The sequence below is a fragment of the Aythya ferina genome (assembly GCF_964211825.1).
Source record: "Aythya ferina genome assembly, chromosome: 18".
Classification (NCBI taxonomy): Eukaryota; Metazoa; Chordata; class Aves; order Anseriformes; family Anatidae; genus Aythya; species Aythya ferina.
In genome coordinates, this window is record NC_140317.1 from 6,180,535 (window position 1) to 6,196,579 (window position 16,045).

The 16,045-nt window shown below is 39.8% G+C and overlaps 2 protein-coding genes across 9 annotated transcripts in view; both read left to right on the forward strand.

Annotated features, from left to right (window-relative positions):
• The first annotated feature begins 23 nt into the window (after window positions 1-23).
• On the forward strand, window positions 24-12,085 carry FN3K (fructosamine 3 kinase). Of its 6 annotated transcripts, XM_084492627.1 has the most exons (8): window positions 24-1,000; window positions 2,789-2,852; window positions 4,753-4,934; window positions 5,998-6,149; window positions 7,365-7,456; window positions 8,252-8,334; window positions 9,180-9,302; window positions 10,051-12,085. In XM_084492627.1, the coding sequence occupies exons 3-8, from the start codon at window positions 4,794-4,796 to the stop codon at window positions 10,387-10,389; spliced, it is 930 nt and encodes a 309-aa protein (XP_084348753.1). In that variant the 5' UTR covers window positions 24-1,000; window positions 2,789-2,852; window positions 4,753-4,793; the 3' UTR covers window positions 10,390-12,085. The 6 variants fall into 6 exon arrangements, with proteins under 6 accessions (XP_084348753.1, XP_084348756.1, XP_084348758.1 ...); XM_084492630.1 differs by lacking the exon at window positions 4,753-4,934 and having other exon boundaries at window positions 2,707-2,852; XM_084492632.1 differs by lacking the exon at window positions 4,753-4,934.
• Window positions 12,086-13,216: 1,131 nt separating this feature from the next.
• Window positions 13,217-16,045, forward strand: part of TBCD (tubulin folding cofactor D) — a 125,628-nt gene continuing 122,799 nt past the window's right edge. Inside the window, exons 1-2 of one of the 3 annotated variants that reach the window (XM_084492634.1) lie at window positions 13,217-13,296; window positions 13,484-13,687. In XM_084492634.1, the coding sequence (XP_084348760.1) occupies window positions 13,495-13,687 (193 nt within the window). In that variant the 5' untranslated portion in view covers window positions 13,217-13,296; window positions 13,484-13,494. Of the gene's footprint in view, window positions 13,297-13,425; window positions 13,688-16,045 lie in introns of those variants that run through there. The other 2 variants (XM_084492635.1, XM_084492633.1) reach the window with 2 other exon arrangements.

Consider the following 16,045-nt stretch of genomic DNA (forward strand, 5'->3'; position numbering starts at 1 on the left):
TCAAAGTGGCTGATAGGACCACAGTCACAGATTTTGATCAGAAGCAGTGTGTCATTGGAGAGAACATACAACATGCAGATAAGATTGAATGATACTGTGACTTCAAACTTTGTGTGTTTTGCCAGCTATTTGGGTGCTGTTGATGAAATGTTCTGTCTGTGTCCATATCCTTACACCTTTCACACAAATTTAACACAGCTTAGTGAAACTAGTTGAGGAAATGTACTCAGCAGTCAACTCTGGTTAGATCCCTTAACAGATCATTTCCATGTCTTCATAGGTTGGATATTAGGAAAAAAAATTCTTATCAGAAGTAGTGGTCAGGCATTGGAACAGGTTGCCCAGGGGAGTAGTGGAGTCACTGTCCCTGGGGGTGTTTAAGGAAAGGGTAGATGTGGTACTTAGGGACATGGTTTAGTGGGCAGTGTTGTCAATAGGTGGACGATTGGACTAGATGATTTTAGAGGTCTTTTCCAACCTTAATGATTCTAGGATAGTAAAGTTAGAAGTCATTTAATGAGGTTACTCTTTACAAAACTTCAACAAATCATGTTTATTTTGCTTAAATACTTGTTATCACTGGAAGATGAAAAGTAGTAGTGAATGTGGATTTTCTGTCAGTCATAGGCTAAAGTGATAAATACTGAGTCTTCAAAGATCACCTTTTCCCAGTAGAAGAGGAACAAAATATTTTTTTGTGACTGAAGGAAAATTGAGTTGTATGCAAATTATATAAGTAGAAACAATTGTGTTTAGAGTTTTAGGGATAGTAGGCTAATCTTTTTTTTTTTTTTAATCTGTTTTGTGCAACAACTAAAAATGATAGGTGTGTGAGGAGGAATGCAAATGGGACGTAATAGCAAGTTATACCCTGGATGCCTTAGTTTTGAGTTCTAATACACAGCAGTTTAATTAGAAGATGAAGAAGAGGAAGAGATCTTTTCTTCTGAAAGCAGGCTGCTAGTGAACCCTAAAGAAGAAACTGCTGCAGTTCTATAAGGTAACTTTTTAAAATTTTATATTGTATAGCTCTTTTCCATTCTTACAATTCTCTTTGGTCATTTTGTTGTTCTTTGTGTTCCAGGCATGCCTTTGTTAATTATCTTATTCTCTCTAGTTCAAAGCTGGCTATAGCCTGCTTTTCCTTCTAATCTATTCCTTCTTCTTGGCTCCCTTCACACATTCTGAATGTGGCAAGCCATGTTTCCTTTTACCCATATTCTCATTTCATATTTCCTAGTTCTGTGTGATAATTTTGCTCCCTTTCCATTCTTATTTGGGCAAGGAAAAAGGATAAAAGAACCGCTCATTTTTTATTTTTTTTAACATGCAGTGTATGTATACTTACGTATTGTAGAAACATCTTGAGAGTGTATTATAACTTAAGTCTCTTCACGAGATGGATCACATCTGGTAGTTAAGGCACACCAGAATCACAATTATTTTTAATTATTGTTATTTTAAAAAATAATTATTTTCAATGCACTCTTCAATGAAATCTCAAAGAATTCACTGGAATTTCCCAAGGGATAGCTAATATTGTATACTGAGCTACAGCCTGTGCAATTGTATTGAAAATCACATCTACAGGATTAAAGGAGCTCTGAATAATTTGTCCTTTGATAGTTCTTCACTGAGCAACTGTAACTTCTATCAAAAGAAGAGAGGTTTTTATGATGGGAAGTCTTTTCTAGTTCTTGGCTTACGCAGTCCTGTATAGCTGCTTTGTTTTCCTGTGATTCTTTACATGCTCTTCTCCCAGTGGAGAAGTAAATAATCTTTTCCTGGGCATGCATGGGAATATCTGTCTTCTGTACAACCTGAGGTATATCAGAAAACAGATGTTAGAAGGAGAACAAAACAAGAAGAGTAGGGCAAGTAAACAATTACAAACCCCACTACAGCATGATCCTGAGGAGAGCTCTCAAGCCCAGAGGCCAGCAGCACTCAGGCACTGAGTCCTCTGCAGCCCCTCACCGGTTTCCTGCTCCCTCGTGATGCGGTTGATGCAGTTGGTGTCTTCCTGCAGGCCCTGGCCGTGGTGCTGAATGGGCTGTGCAGCCAGGGTTCATGGAGGTCTGCTGGGTGTTTTCAGACTGGTCCCTCTAGCCCATCTGGAACGCTTATGAACTGTTTTACTTCATGTTTGAAATGATGTTCGAAGCTGCTTGACTGGGAACTCTTCTTGACAAGAATTTTGTTGCCATGAGGGTGGTGAGGCACTGGAACAGGCTTCCCAGAGAGGCTGTGGATGTCCCATCCCTGGCAGTGCCCAAGGCCAGGGTGGATGGGGCTCTGAGCAACCTGGGCTGGTGGGAGGTGTCCCTGCCCATGGCAGGGGGGTGGAATTGGATTCTATTAAATAGCATGAACAGAAATGTTAGGAAACAGAAATGTTAGGAAACTAGGCAATTCACCTGGTTAAATATTGATCCAGAATGGAAGCAAACGGAAATCTGGCCTATCTCTTGGCTACTCTCTATATGTGATGCAATATATTTGTATTAAACCAGTCCTCTTCCTGGTTTAAACAAAAGTAGAATGTCAGAATGCTCGGAGAGGTGTTAGAGACACCTGTTGACATCTTCACTGGAAATTGTAGAAAAGATCCGTAGTGGACTGGACTGCAAAAATTTGGGCTTCAGTAGTAACATTGTGGATGAACACTCACTGTCCTTGTTCCCCCCTTCCCCCCCTTCTTAACAGGTAAACTGGAGAATGTGAAGAAAAAAAAAGTTATTTGCTCCTTGTCTATTTTGTTGTCCAAGTACTTCACTCCTTTCCCCAGGTGCTCAGTTGCAACCTACAGCATGATTCCTTCTTTTCAGCAGTTGGAGACCATTGGCCTAAAGGTAGGGCACTCTTTAGGGCATCGTATATCCTGAAATCCAAATTGCTTTGCATTTTCACTATCTAGTCATATGATCTAACTGCCTCAAACTGCTCAAGATCACGACCATAATCAAGTTGCTTTGGGTGTAAGTGCACATGTTTACTGTGATTTAACTTTGTCTCTACCTCACCCCAACACCACTTTCTGTAGCTCTTTTGTTGGTAATCTATTTGACAGCTAGGATGTGAGTGATGTGAGTGGTATAAAATATTACAGCTGGACTTCATAGAAGGATTGCTAGAAGAGTCAATACTTACTTTAAACATAGAGTGGAAAGGTATAGCTAAGGTAACCTGGAATGTGGCTTCTCACCACTTTCGAGTACTTTTCTGCGTACTCAATTGGTGTTTCTGACTCCAGTCATGAGCTGCATTTTTCCAGCTTGTGCTCTTGATCTATAAACAACGTTCTGCTCACATAAATGTGAATGGTAGAAATGTTTCTTGTAGCCAGTCCATAACTTTGAGGACCTAAACACCTTCCAGTGCTCAGTACATGCCTTCCATGAATCTCCAGTCTGCTCTAGAGCATCTGCATGTCTACCATGGCCTCCCACTGTGCTTTACCTCCCCCTGAGAGTCTCACAGTCACCCCTAGTGTCTTCTAGGATGCTCTAGAGGCCTCTCAGTGCAGCCCTGAGGCCTCCCATGGCCCTCCAGTGCAATCTAGTGTCCCCTGGATGCTTCCCAGTGCACTCTATGACTTGCACATGCCTCACAGCACCCCCCAGCCTGATAGTTTAGGATACTTGAGGCTTTCCACGGACCCCCAGTGCACTCTAGAGAGCACTAGAGGCTTCCCAGTGTGCCCCAGAGGCTCTCAGGGCCTTCCAGTGTAAGCTAGTACCCCTAGGAGAATTCACAGGGTTTTCCAGTGAGCTCTAGCACTCCCTAGAAACTTCCTGGAGTACTCCAGAGACCTTCAAGGGTCCCCAGTACCCTTTAGTATCCCCTGTAGGCATCCCATGGCCTCCCAGCACATGCTAGAGTCTTCCAGGGCCTCCCTCTGTGGTCTGGCACACCCTGAAAGCCTCCCAGTTCCCCCAGGTGTGCTCTAACATCCATTGGAGACCTTTCAGAGCTGTCCATTGTACTCTAGGTTTTACTAGGGACCTCCCAGGGCCCCCTGAGAGCTGCTCTGTGTACCACAATGAGCTTTGAATTTTCACTTCAATGAGCAATGAATTTTCACTTGATAATGTCCAGAAATGATCACCTTAGTATCTCACTGATTTGAGGAAACTTTCAGAAAGTAAAAAGCTCTTGTTTCTTGCCAGAGAGTGCATTGTGTCCTGAGACAGAAGCGTTCTAAACATCTTAGTGATGACAACAAAACTTCTTCCTATGCAATGCAACTACAAGCAGAGAAAAAATAAAATACTAAAATACTCTCCCTATATTTGTGTTGGCTGCCTTACAGTCATCAACATGTTTTAATTGCATCCTGATGGACTGCAACTTTGTTTTTCATACCTTAAAGAACCGCAATAGCGCAACAAATGTGCAGGGTTTGTATTGTTGCATTTAGTCTCCCTCTAGTGGATTGGTTGCAAAATTACCTCTTTGCCAAAGCAAACACAGAGCTTAAAAAAGAAAAACGGCTTCAAACTACAAATACCAGCAGCTCTCAGCACAGTTGAGAAAGGACCCAGGACACGCCTCTCAGTCTTATTCTCACAAATATTTGTTTATTGTCTAGATATAAAAGCCAATGTGAAACTAAGCATTTTGAAACATTACCTCTGGATTTACTTGGGAGGTGCTATTTTGTTATTATTATTTATTTGGTGGGTGGCCCTTTCTACCTCACAGCAGAGTGACAGAGAAAGAAGGACCCAGACCTTTAATCTTGTTTTGCAGTGCAGTTAGCAGAAGGCAGCTGCAGCAGCCTGGAAATTACCATGGAAGAGATCCTGAAAAGAGAATTGAAAACTTCAGTTCTGAAAGCCTTTGGGAGCTCGGGAGGAGGATACATTAGCCAAGGCCAAGCTTATGAAACAGACAGTGGAAGAGTATTTGTTAAAATCAACCATAAGCCTCAGGTTAATGCTAGCAGATACTTAACTGTTAATATTATTGCATGTTGAGAGTTTTTTTTTTTCAATGTGGATGATTGTTGATGATTTTGAGTTCTGTGTTTTCTGGCTTACTTATAATTATTTCAGATTTTCTTTCTTTTAAAAGCTGTAGTTTATTTTACATCAAATATTAACCTGGTGGGTTTGGTTAATGCAAAATGAGGTGTAACGCTATATGATAACCCTCAACAACAGGACTCAGCCTTGCTATATGTAAACAAGGGGCTGAATACAGAGCTGTTATTGTACTACTTGGTCTGGAAAAGCCTAAAGCTGAATTTGCATTCACTGCTTTCCTTTTCATCTTTCATTTGTGAGAAGAGAATAGTGGTAGTGAGGGAGGAAACAAAGGGTGCCAGTGCTAAAACTCTGTGTTTTGTTTTGTTTTGTTTTGTTTGTTTATTTTAAGCTAGAGGTTTCAAACTTCCTCCTTGTCTTTTGAGTTTCTAGCAGTAAGATTCTTGCAACTTTTCAGGCCAAGCTCTTGGCTTTTCTATTACTAAATGAATACATCACTCAATTGTCTCTTGCACACAGAAGATCAGAATTTTGCTTTATTAAAAAAATAAAACTGCTGTGAAGAACAGAATTTTCACTTCAGAAATGCTGAGTACAGGCTTAGTTTCCGTACTTTTACCTCTGTCTGCTGGCCATTGACCTGCATGGAGAGGAGAACCATCTTAAGGATTCAGACTTTTCCTTCATTTAGTAGTGGTCACCTGTAATTTTGAAGGAGGAGGTCTTGGGTTTTATCCTTAGAGATCTTTTAACACCTGAGTAATTGAACTCCATAAGCAACTAGGAGTTCCAGGTGAAATATTACATATCCCACTACCCTGGAGCAAGTTTGGGAAATATAAAAATAATATTTTAATTAAGGTACTTGGGTCTCCCCATGTGGATTGAAAGCTATATTCGTTTAACAAAACTAATTAAGTCTTTGTAAACAGTGCTGTTTTTTTTTTTTCCAAATTACTTGTTCTAGATGTCTGTAGTTTAACCTCGGGGTATTCTTATTCCTTAACAGGCTAGAAAAATGTTTGAAGGGGAAATGGCAAGTTTGGAATCAATTCAGAAAACCAATATTGTGAGAGTGCCTCAGCCTATTAAAGTAATTGACCTTCCTGGAGGAGGAGCAATGTTTGTCATGGAGTACCTAAAGATGAAGCACCTCAACAAGTATGTTTTTACATCTTGTTCTCTTTACTGTGTCTTTGGGATATTTTTCTTACACTTGGTCAGAAATCTTCCCGAGAAGGACCTCATTATTCTCAGAGATACAGCATGTTATCTGTTAAGATCCATATTTCTGTGCACATATACATATTTTATATCTGTGTATATATATAATTATATATACATATATTTTATATACACATATACATAAAATATATGTATATTTATGTGTGTGTGTACTCCTGCCCAATGCTTTGCTCTTCCCTGGCTCTCTGCCTGGAACAGAAATGGCACACTTTGCCACTCTAGCAGCATGTATGCTGCCTGGTTGACCAGTTTATCTGCATGTGCTGCAGTGCTATTGAAGTGAATGTGAGAATGGCTGAGTATAGTCCTTCTTTCCCTGGTGAGGTAGAAAATGTATTAATTCCACTTTATTAGTCACCCAGCCTGAACATGGAATTAGGCTTTCAAGAATCTTACCCTCGTTCCGCTGCTTTAAGGGAACATAATAATACCTATGTCTCCTCTGGCAGTTGTTTGTCAAACCAACCTATTTTTACTGGAAGGACAACAGTAATTCCACAGCCTCCTCAGTCCATTCCAATCCATCCCACCTATTGCTAGAAAAAAAATTCTAATGGCTAACCTCAGTTGTCCTTGCTGAAATTTTAAACCCGTTATGTCTTTTCTACACATTCTGGGCATGGAGAAGCAATTTGTTTCCTTTCATGCAGCTCCTGTTTAACTACCTGTGCAGTATTTTAACTGCTTTTTGTTCATTTTTTCTTCTACAGTAAGCAACCTCAATTCAATCCTTGCTTGTGACTTTTTTTTTTTGTTTTTTTTTTTTTAATTTGCCATCCTTATTGCTGTCTAAATGATCTGTGTTAGACCTCAGAGTAGATACCATGTTCTATTCTCTGCTTTTTTTATGTGGAACTGACAAGGCGGATTACTTGATGGCTTGCACTCCATGCTCTTCTTTATGCAGCCTTGTGTTTTGTTTACTTTTTATTGCAAGAACATTGATTTATATTCATTTTTATTATGTTAAAACCCATATAATCAGAGTCACTGTCAAGCCATTTGCTCCCTATTATGTACTTGTGAAGTTGATTATTTCTGGCAAATTTAGAACTTTCAACCATACTATGCTAGTATTGGTCATACTGAATTGAACTTTTTTCAGTTTTGTTTTGTTCTTTGTTTCTATAGATACTCTTCAAAGCTTGGAAAGCAGATAGCAGAGCTTCATCTTTATAACCAGTCACTCAGAGACAAATTGAGAAAGGAGGGAAACACAGTTGGTAGAGTATAAATATAATGTACTAAAACAAAAAATGAAACAATTAATTTGCCTGTGGCATAATAGTGCTTTATTATAATTTGGTTACAGTCAATACTGGGGCACTGTTTCATAAGATATACTTCCTGTCCCTATCCCACACTTCTCAAATGTGGAGATCATATACAGGAGTCATTATTGCAAATTTTAAATATGGAGTACTTTTATCCTTCACAAAACTAAATTAATTTATCTTTAATTACTCATTTTGCATGTTTTGTGTATAAAATTATGCTGCTACTGAAATTTAGTATGAAATAATATTTGATAGCTTTCAACATGTCTTACGTCAAACTGAAGATTTAGACTAATGTCTTTCTCAGCATTAGTTAAACCTTTTAGCTTCATGTACAATCACTGTAAAAATGTTCTTGACCTTACAGACTTTTCTTTCACTGTTGGTTCAGACAATTAACTTTTAAAAATATGGTCCTAGTTATTAATTTCTATTTAAAGATGTTTAAAGGGGATTATATTTTTGAACTCAAATATGCGAACTGAAATATGAACTCAAACATATAATTGCTGCTCCTTGACAACAACTATAATTCAGCAGTGTAAGGTCATGATCCAGTTTCTATTGAGTTCCATGAAATGATTTTCATCATTTTTTGAAAATTGGAATAGGATACAAATGAAAAAAAAAAAGAAGGAAACCATACAAAGAATTCTTATTTTACAAAATAATAATGATTTTGTAAAAATTCTTATTTTACAAAATCTCAAGATTTTTCCTTGTGTTTATTATGTTTCTTAGGTAAAGGAGCCAGTCATTCTGAGTTTCAGTATGTGGATAAGTTTGGATTCCATGTAGCCACTTGCTGTGGTTACATACCGCAGGTATATTCCACATCTGTGAAAGCTAATGTATTCTTAGAGTTCTATTAATTCCTTATACAAAGGTTTGGTTCGTTGGCCTGCAGCTTTATGATAACAGTTCTTTCACAGTTTCATTTTGATCTGATGGTGAGACAAATATGATGGATCTTCAATGTGTGCAACTTGCTACCATGCACGTAGCAAGTAGATAGAACGAATTGGATAAGAATTTGAAATTATTTGGTAGTTCTTTAACATGGTGATACTTAACAACATAAGCATCCCTTTAGAAACCATGTCTTTGTTTTGGGTTTTTGGCTACATCCACTGTTCTTAGAGGACCTTATCACATAAGACATCGGAACTGTCTCTGAGATACATCAGTTATGTGCTAGCTCTGCACATGATAGAGTTTCATTCTGCTGCTTAACTGCGTCAATGTTCTGTATTTCATACACTTTGTGAAGTACAGCTTTTTCCCAAATTCGAAACACATTACCCAATAATAATTAAATAATCCTTTTGCATTTCCAGAAAGAATTTGGAATATAATATGGAACAACTGAAATGGGATCATCAGAAACTGTACCTCTAAAACACATTACGAAAATTTAAGTGAATGAAAATAGACAGAACCTCAACTTCTATCTTGTGTTAAAGACAGCCCCACTAGGCATGGAATAGAGCGTGACTTCAAACTCAGCAATTGACTAAATGTTTAACAGCATTCTGATTAGCATGTCTAAAAGTAACATTGTCTAGGCCAATGTGTCAGCATCAAGCATCTTAACTTGATACAGATTATTAATATTGACTGTGCATATGTTAACATTGTTTATTATAAACCTCTGCATCATATTTTCTAGGTGAATGAATGGCAGAGTGATTGGCCTTCTTTCTTTATTCGTCACAGACTCCAGGCACAATTGGATTTAATTGAAAAAGATTATGGAGACAGAGAAGCAAGAGAGCTTTGGTCACAGCTAAAAGTATGAACCATGTCTTAAAGATTTCTTTTAGAAAGTTAGAAATTATGTACAAGTGGTATTTTGAATGTGTTTTATAGCAGATTTACGTAGTTTTTATTAAACAGCTGTAACTAGATTAGTTTCATGGCTGGGCTACCAACGCAGCTGAAAAGAATTCATGTTGCTCTTCCATTTTTTAATAGATAGTGAAAATAAACCTGCAAGTCAGCACTGACTAATTTCTTTGAATACCTCAAATAAGAATATGTTAAATCCTGTCTAAGAACTTGGTGTTGCAAACTGGGTAAGATTCTGCTGCCTAGGCAGATTTTTGTAATTGGTCCAGGTTCACAGCTGAGACTGGTCCTGGTCATACTCTATGCAGTGAGTAAGAAACAACCAGGAAGGTATTCCTCTGCAAGCTGCACAGCACAAACGTGTTCCCAGATGTTTCTTGCTTCCCCTTTTGTCACTGACTCCATTTATTTTATATCTTATGATCTCCCATACTGTTCATGTCTAGAAACGATACATTAATTCCAGATGTTGATAGAGCATGAATTAAAATGAATTGCTAAGCTGACTAACACTTATTACTGGCTTGCAGTTTAGGTTTATGCATGTAGCCATCAACTTCAAAATTACTCCATGAAGATTAAAAACAGGTAGCATTTGAGCAGCTTAGTCTCATATACACTACGCTAATTTGTTTATTTAATATTTTGTTTAAAGCTCTTTAATTGTTGAATGTTTGTTCTTGCTCTTTCAGATAAAGATTCCTGAAATGTTCCGTGATGTAGAAATTGTTCCTGCCCTCCTGCATGGGGACATGTGGGCAGGAAATGTGGCTGAGGATGACTCTGGGCCAATTATCTTTGACCCTGCTTCCTTTTATGGCCATTCAGAGTTTGAACTGGCCATTGCTGGAATGTTTGGTGGCTTTAGCAGCTCATTTTTCTCTGCGTATCACAGTGTAATACCCAAAGCTCCAGGATTTGAGAAACGAAATAAATTGTATCAGCTCTTTAATTACATAAACCACTGGAACCATTTTGGGACAGGATACAGGGGGTCTACCCTAAATCTAATGAGAAAACTTTTAAAATAATCAGATTGGTGTGAGAAATGCTGACCCAGTCCCTTAAGTGGTTAGCAACCTACACTTATCAGAAGTAATACAGGGTAGAAATCAATGTTGATGCTAAAACACCTGACATATAAAAGGCTCAGAATAATTTTGAGCCTCACTAAATGTTTGAGAGTGATTGTGTAATTTTTGACTCATACACTGGCTTACTAGCACTGATTCATATCCTGATGAAGGAATGTTTTTGAGCACTGTTTATGAAGTTTCCACTAGGTTGGAAAAGTAGCATGACAGTCGGCCGAACCTTACTCTCCATACAGAGTCTCACATCTTAGCTGCTGCATATCCACAGTTTGCATCTTGCTGCTTCTGCAGCAGTTCATTAGTGAGAGTTACTGCAGTAGGAATGTGGTACTGGAAGTAATCACTGGTTTCCTACCTCTCCCCATTTTTAATCTGTTTTAGTTTTTCCTTCCATCTGTTTGCACCCTTTTTCCCATTTATGTTTGTTTTTGTTCCTTTCCCATGTAAGAGCTATGATCCAAAATTTAAATCAGATTCTATGAATCTTAAAATGAAAACATTCTCTTTTTGATTTAAAGGTAAACAGGGTCCTTTGGACTGCTTTTGGCAAACACATATAATAGCATTTCTAATATTTATTTTAATTTAATGTAATTTAATTGTACCCTTTTGTTTTTCTTGCCATATGAGAAGTTCAGTCACAGTGGTATTTCTTAAAAGGGATGTCTCTGGAATTCCTTGGTAATTAACTGTACAGTCAGAAAGTCGATTGTCACCACACAAGTTTGACAATATCATATCATTTTAATATGATATGTCAATGTGTTGTACTATGATAGTAACACTTAAATAACTGTAAAAACAGCAAACAGTAGGAGAGAGGTTTACTTGTTTTCATGACGAGAAAGTATCTATTTTGCTGTTGTCGGTTGGTGTTTTCCATATTTCAATTTTAGAAATTAATGTACAGTAGGTAAGGCAAGTCTGTTCTGCCACTGCAGTTTTCTTGTACGCTGTCAAATTGGATGGACTTATACTGTTTTTTAGTATTCCTGTTTTATTTTTTTAGAAAACACAGGCAATGAGGATGTGAGGAGAAAACTGGGCAACAAAACACTAGCATACAATTTGAGCTAGAGTACATTAACCAAGTCACGTGTTTTTAATGGAAGAAAGTGGTAAAGAAAGTAAGTGTAAGTACAGTCCAACATACAGTTATATGAATCAGGATATGTGAATGAGAATCAAAGAACCTATGTCTTTAGGATTCAGAGGGCTGTAATTACTAATACCTAAAATGTTATATTCAGAAATGCTCAAATGTTTAGACTTTCTATCAGCTTTAAATGGCTGTGCTATAAAGAGTTCTTAAAATTATATTTTGTAATTTACATTATTGAAAAATAATTTAGTTCTCTGTAATATAATACAAATAGTTTAATTTTTTTTACTTTGAATTTGGGCTACAATGAATGGGGTTATAACACTTGATACAATTATAGCAGTGGAGAAATGGAATAATAGAGTGAGAACAGTTGAAATTGTAGTTGACAGCTAGATTCAGGTCTCACTAACCAGCAAAATGCATGAATGCTAATATTAATTTTTGCAAAAATGCAGATATTGTGTTGCAAAGTGCATATGAACTTAAGAATTTTAATTGTCCAATAAAATATTTGCACTGCAGAAACTAGCTATTATGTCTCTCTGCCTTTTGTGGTTGTGATGATTAATTTGAGCCTGAAGATGGATATTTGAGTATGAATGGAGGTGCTAGATACTGGACAAGAAGTTACTTCGCCTTATATGCAGACCAGATTTAAATGTTTCTCTGATTTTCCTTTTGTAATCAAAGGAGAGGAAGGACCACCTCTGAGGGTGACTCATCTCCCCCCAGACAGTGGTGAGGTCTGATCCTTGGGTGTGCTTTTTCTACCACGTGAAAAGATAATCTGAGGTGATTTGCTCAATGTCTTACTTCAGACTCTGACTTCAGTTTTCTAGAGCTGGCAACATGCCAAGAGAGAAGTGGAAATGTAGTGCTGCTATCTGGTAAAATATTCAGTGGCAGAGGAAGATGTGTGGTAAAAGATGAGGGGATGGAAACGTGGTACGTCTAGGGGTGGAGTACGGCCAAGCATCTTCCTCAGGGACCTTGCAGGAAAGAATCTGACCCAAGAACTAGTAAGTGCTGTAAGGGGGCAGCCATTTATTTTCCTTCCCCATTCTTCTGTAGCTTTCACCATTCCACCTTTGTTTCCAGAATTTTCTGTGATTTAGATTTGACTTGACAATTACCCTGCCAGCCCCCCAAGATTGTACAACTGTTAAGAAACAGAGGTGATGAGGGGTAACAGTGAACTGGGTGCCTTTCATCTGCCCTTTTCAACCTGTGAAAAATGCCCTGAGGCAAATCCCCCTCAGTTTTTAGGGCCACAAGAAAGCTTTGGTGGTGGCACTGTGGTGCTGAGCCTCTTGAATTATAGAATCCTAGGATCATAAGGGTTGTAAAAGCCCTCCAAGATCATCTAGTCCAACCACCCCGCTGTCACCCACTGAGCCATGTCCCCAAGCACCATGTCCAACCTTTCCTTGAACACCCCCAGGGACGGTGATTCCACCACTTCCCTGAATAACCCCTTCCACCGCCGGCCCGCTCTTTCTGAGCAGAAATGCCTCAGAGTTTCCAAGCACCACGGCCACAGGCCCCACTTTGCCTATCAGCACCATCCCCCATACCCCCCCCCCCCTCGGGGCCGGGCCTCCCCTCAGCTGCCCGCCCTTCTCCAGGGGCGGGGCCGCGGAGCCGTCCCTGCGCCTTTCGGCCCGCGCGGCGCCCCGTAGGAGGCAGCCTGCGGCCGGCGGCGCGCGGGGAGCGGAGCGGGGAGCGCGGTGGTTGCCAGGGTAACGGGGCGGGGAGAGGGGCCCGGGGCCGCCCGCGGGCTGTGAGGGGCGGCGGGGCCGGGCCGGGCCTCGGCCGTGAGGGGCGGTGGCGGCGCCTGAGGGGAGCGGAGAGCGGAGCGGTCGGGGCGGCTTCAGGCCGGGGCGGCTTCAGGCCGGGGCAGGCGTAACGCGGCCGCTGCCCCCTCAGGTGCCGCCGCCATGGCTCTGGGCGAGGCGGACGCGTTGGGCCCCGAGGCGGAGGAGAGCAGGGCCCAGGAGCTGGATGTGATCGCCCGCGGGAGCGCCCTGGAGAGCTTCACGGAGAGCCAGGAGGTGCGGGGGCTCGTCGGGGGCCTGGCGGCCGTGTGCGGGGACCGGGCGGCTCGGGAAACGGCCGTGGAGAAGTTCATAGGTGAGCACGGCGACCGGGGGCTGAGTGCTGTCGTGGCCTCTGAAGGAGGGGTCTTACCAAAAAAAAGGACTAAAACGTTGATTTTGGTGTAATTATAATACTGGAACTTCTTTCAACAGGTGCCTTGGGTTCATTTTTACCTCACGGTTTTCCAGATGCACGCATGTCCTGCTCTCACACACCAGTTAGAAGCTGAGCCTTGTATTTAAGAGATCTCAGGAGCCCTGTGTAGCCTCCTGCCTCCCGTTCAAATGCAGAAAATAATTTAGCAAAAGATAATGGTCAAAAAATTAGCCAAACCTAATGGTCAAAATACTGTTTTATTGTCTGGTTTTGACAAAATAAAACTAGATAGGCACGCAATAAACCTAAAAACCATAAATTTGGAAATCTGATCCTGCAGAAATTATCCTATTGAAAGGATTGACAGTGATCTGTCCAAGGAGGCTAACAGTGAACATCTAACTGATCAGAGAGAAGTAGCAGGAATGTATTTGTGTTGATTGTTCAGTGTCACAGGTGAGATGGCAGAATTTGATGGCATAGGAAAACACATACTGAAAAGCCTTAGCTGCTGAAAAGCCATCTCTCCTGCAGCTGATCATCCTGCTGTGCCTCTTTCACATCGTATGCGCTGCCTTGGTTTATTTAGACTGTGTTTATGGTCCTCCTGCACGCATTTCCACTCTATCACATAAAATTATAGGAGAAAAATGGTGTTGCTACCTACCGAAACACTGACTTTTGCACTTGGGAACGTGTCATTTGAAGGTAGGGGGATGTAGCTGTATAACAGGTATCAGTATCAGAAGTATCACTGTTCACTAAATACAGGGTTAACATGTACTTTAATGTTAACAGTACTGATACGCACCATACATGTTGCTCAAAACTTTGTTCCAACATTTTGTGTCACAGGGAATCGTTTGACCTTTAATAGGCAAAAAATGTCCCAAATATTGGACATATAAACAGACTAAATGAGTGGGTTATAAATTTGGAGGTAAGGAAACATCTTAATCTATGCGCAGATAATGCAGTAATAATCAGTTACTGAACATTTTAATGCAGGTCTCTGAAACACTTACAAAAGCATGTGATGTTTTTTTATGAACTGTTAAGAGCAGAAGTCTGGATTACGTAGTTCAATCTGCAATAAGTTTTGCAGGAAAACATAGGAGGATCTTTCCTTGAAATAATAGCACTAGAATCACATTTTTGTGGTTCATCCTTTTCACTGTTTTGATCTGGTGGTTTATTTTAGATTACCAGACTCTGATCTGGGAAAACAATTTGACAGGATAATGAATTGTAGTTAAATTCCACTTCTGCTTTTGAGCGTTGATGGAATTTCTTGTACTCTCTAATTCTGTTATTTGTACACAGCTTAAGATATTGTTAATTACAGCAGGGAAAGTAGCGATAATTAGGAGTGCAGGCTTCCCTCTTGATTTAGACAGCACTATGGAATCCCAACACAACTGTAGAAGTTAGTGTAAGGAGAGTGTTGGACTGGCTGCATTATGAAAGTGGTTGTGCAGTGTCATCCAGTGGTCAGCGATATACCCTGCTGGTGAAGTTGTGTTTCGTCTTCAGAGTTTGATGTGATGAAGAGAAAGGGATAGAGAGAAAAATTGTTAGAGAGGAACAAATGCAGGAAAATGAAAGATTAAGAGGATATTTTAGTTTTCTAAGTAAATGCTATTTCCTGAGCAAATATCTAAAATGACCTAGGCAATCACCAGGCAATACTGGATCATTTAATAATCTCTTTCTGAAGCGTAGCTTTCATTTCTGTGGCTGCGTGGCATTGATTCTAGGTATAAATGGAAATGCTTTTATTTGTAAAATCGGTGGCAAGTTGTTCTTAGTATTTACAATATTCAATTTCAATTATCTTTTTTCATGTCCATTCCCAAAAGGAAGATAATGTATTACTGGCAGCAGGATAAAATAATGTGGAAACTTGAAGAGCATGGGATTTAGGGGTAGTAATAGCTACAGTTTGTGTTTGTCCAGGTAAAATTTTGTCAAGACATTTTTATTCTTTGCTGTATAATTTCCTTTGTGCTATTTCAAAATAAAAAAGCCTAGTTCTGAGAGCTGTGAAGAGCACCTTTCAATGCACAGTACTATGATGTAATTTTCTGCTATGGTCAGGAAGCTCAAAACAGAGAGAGAAGAATTTTCTTATGTCCTGTTTCAGTGGTAGAACTATATCCTTAACTATGTTCCAAGCATGGGACGGAAGATAGCCTTGTGATGAAACCCTTTGTGTCCAGGTAGAATTTCCCTATGACTGTATTAGCTTAGGGTTGGAAGAGTATCATACTACTACACTTTGTGATGGTAAGGTAT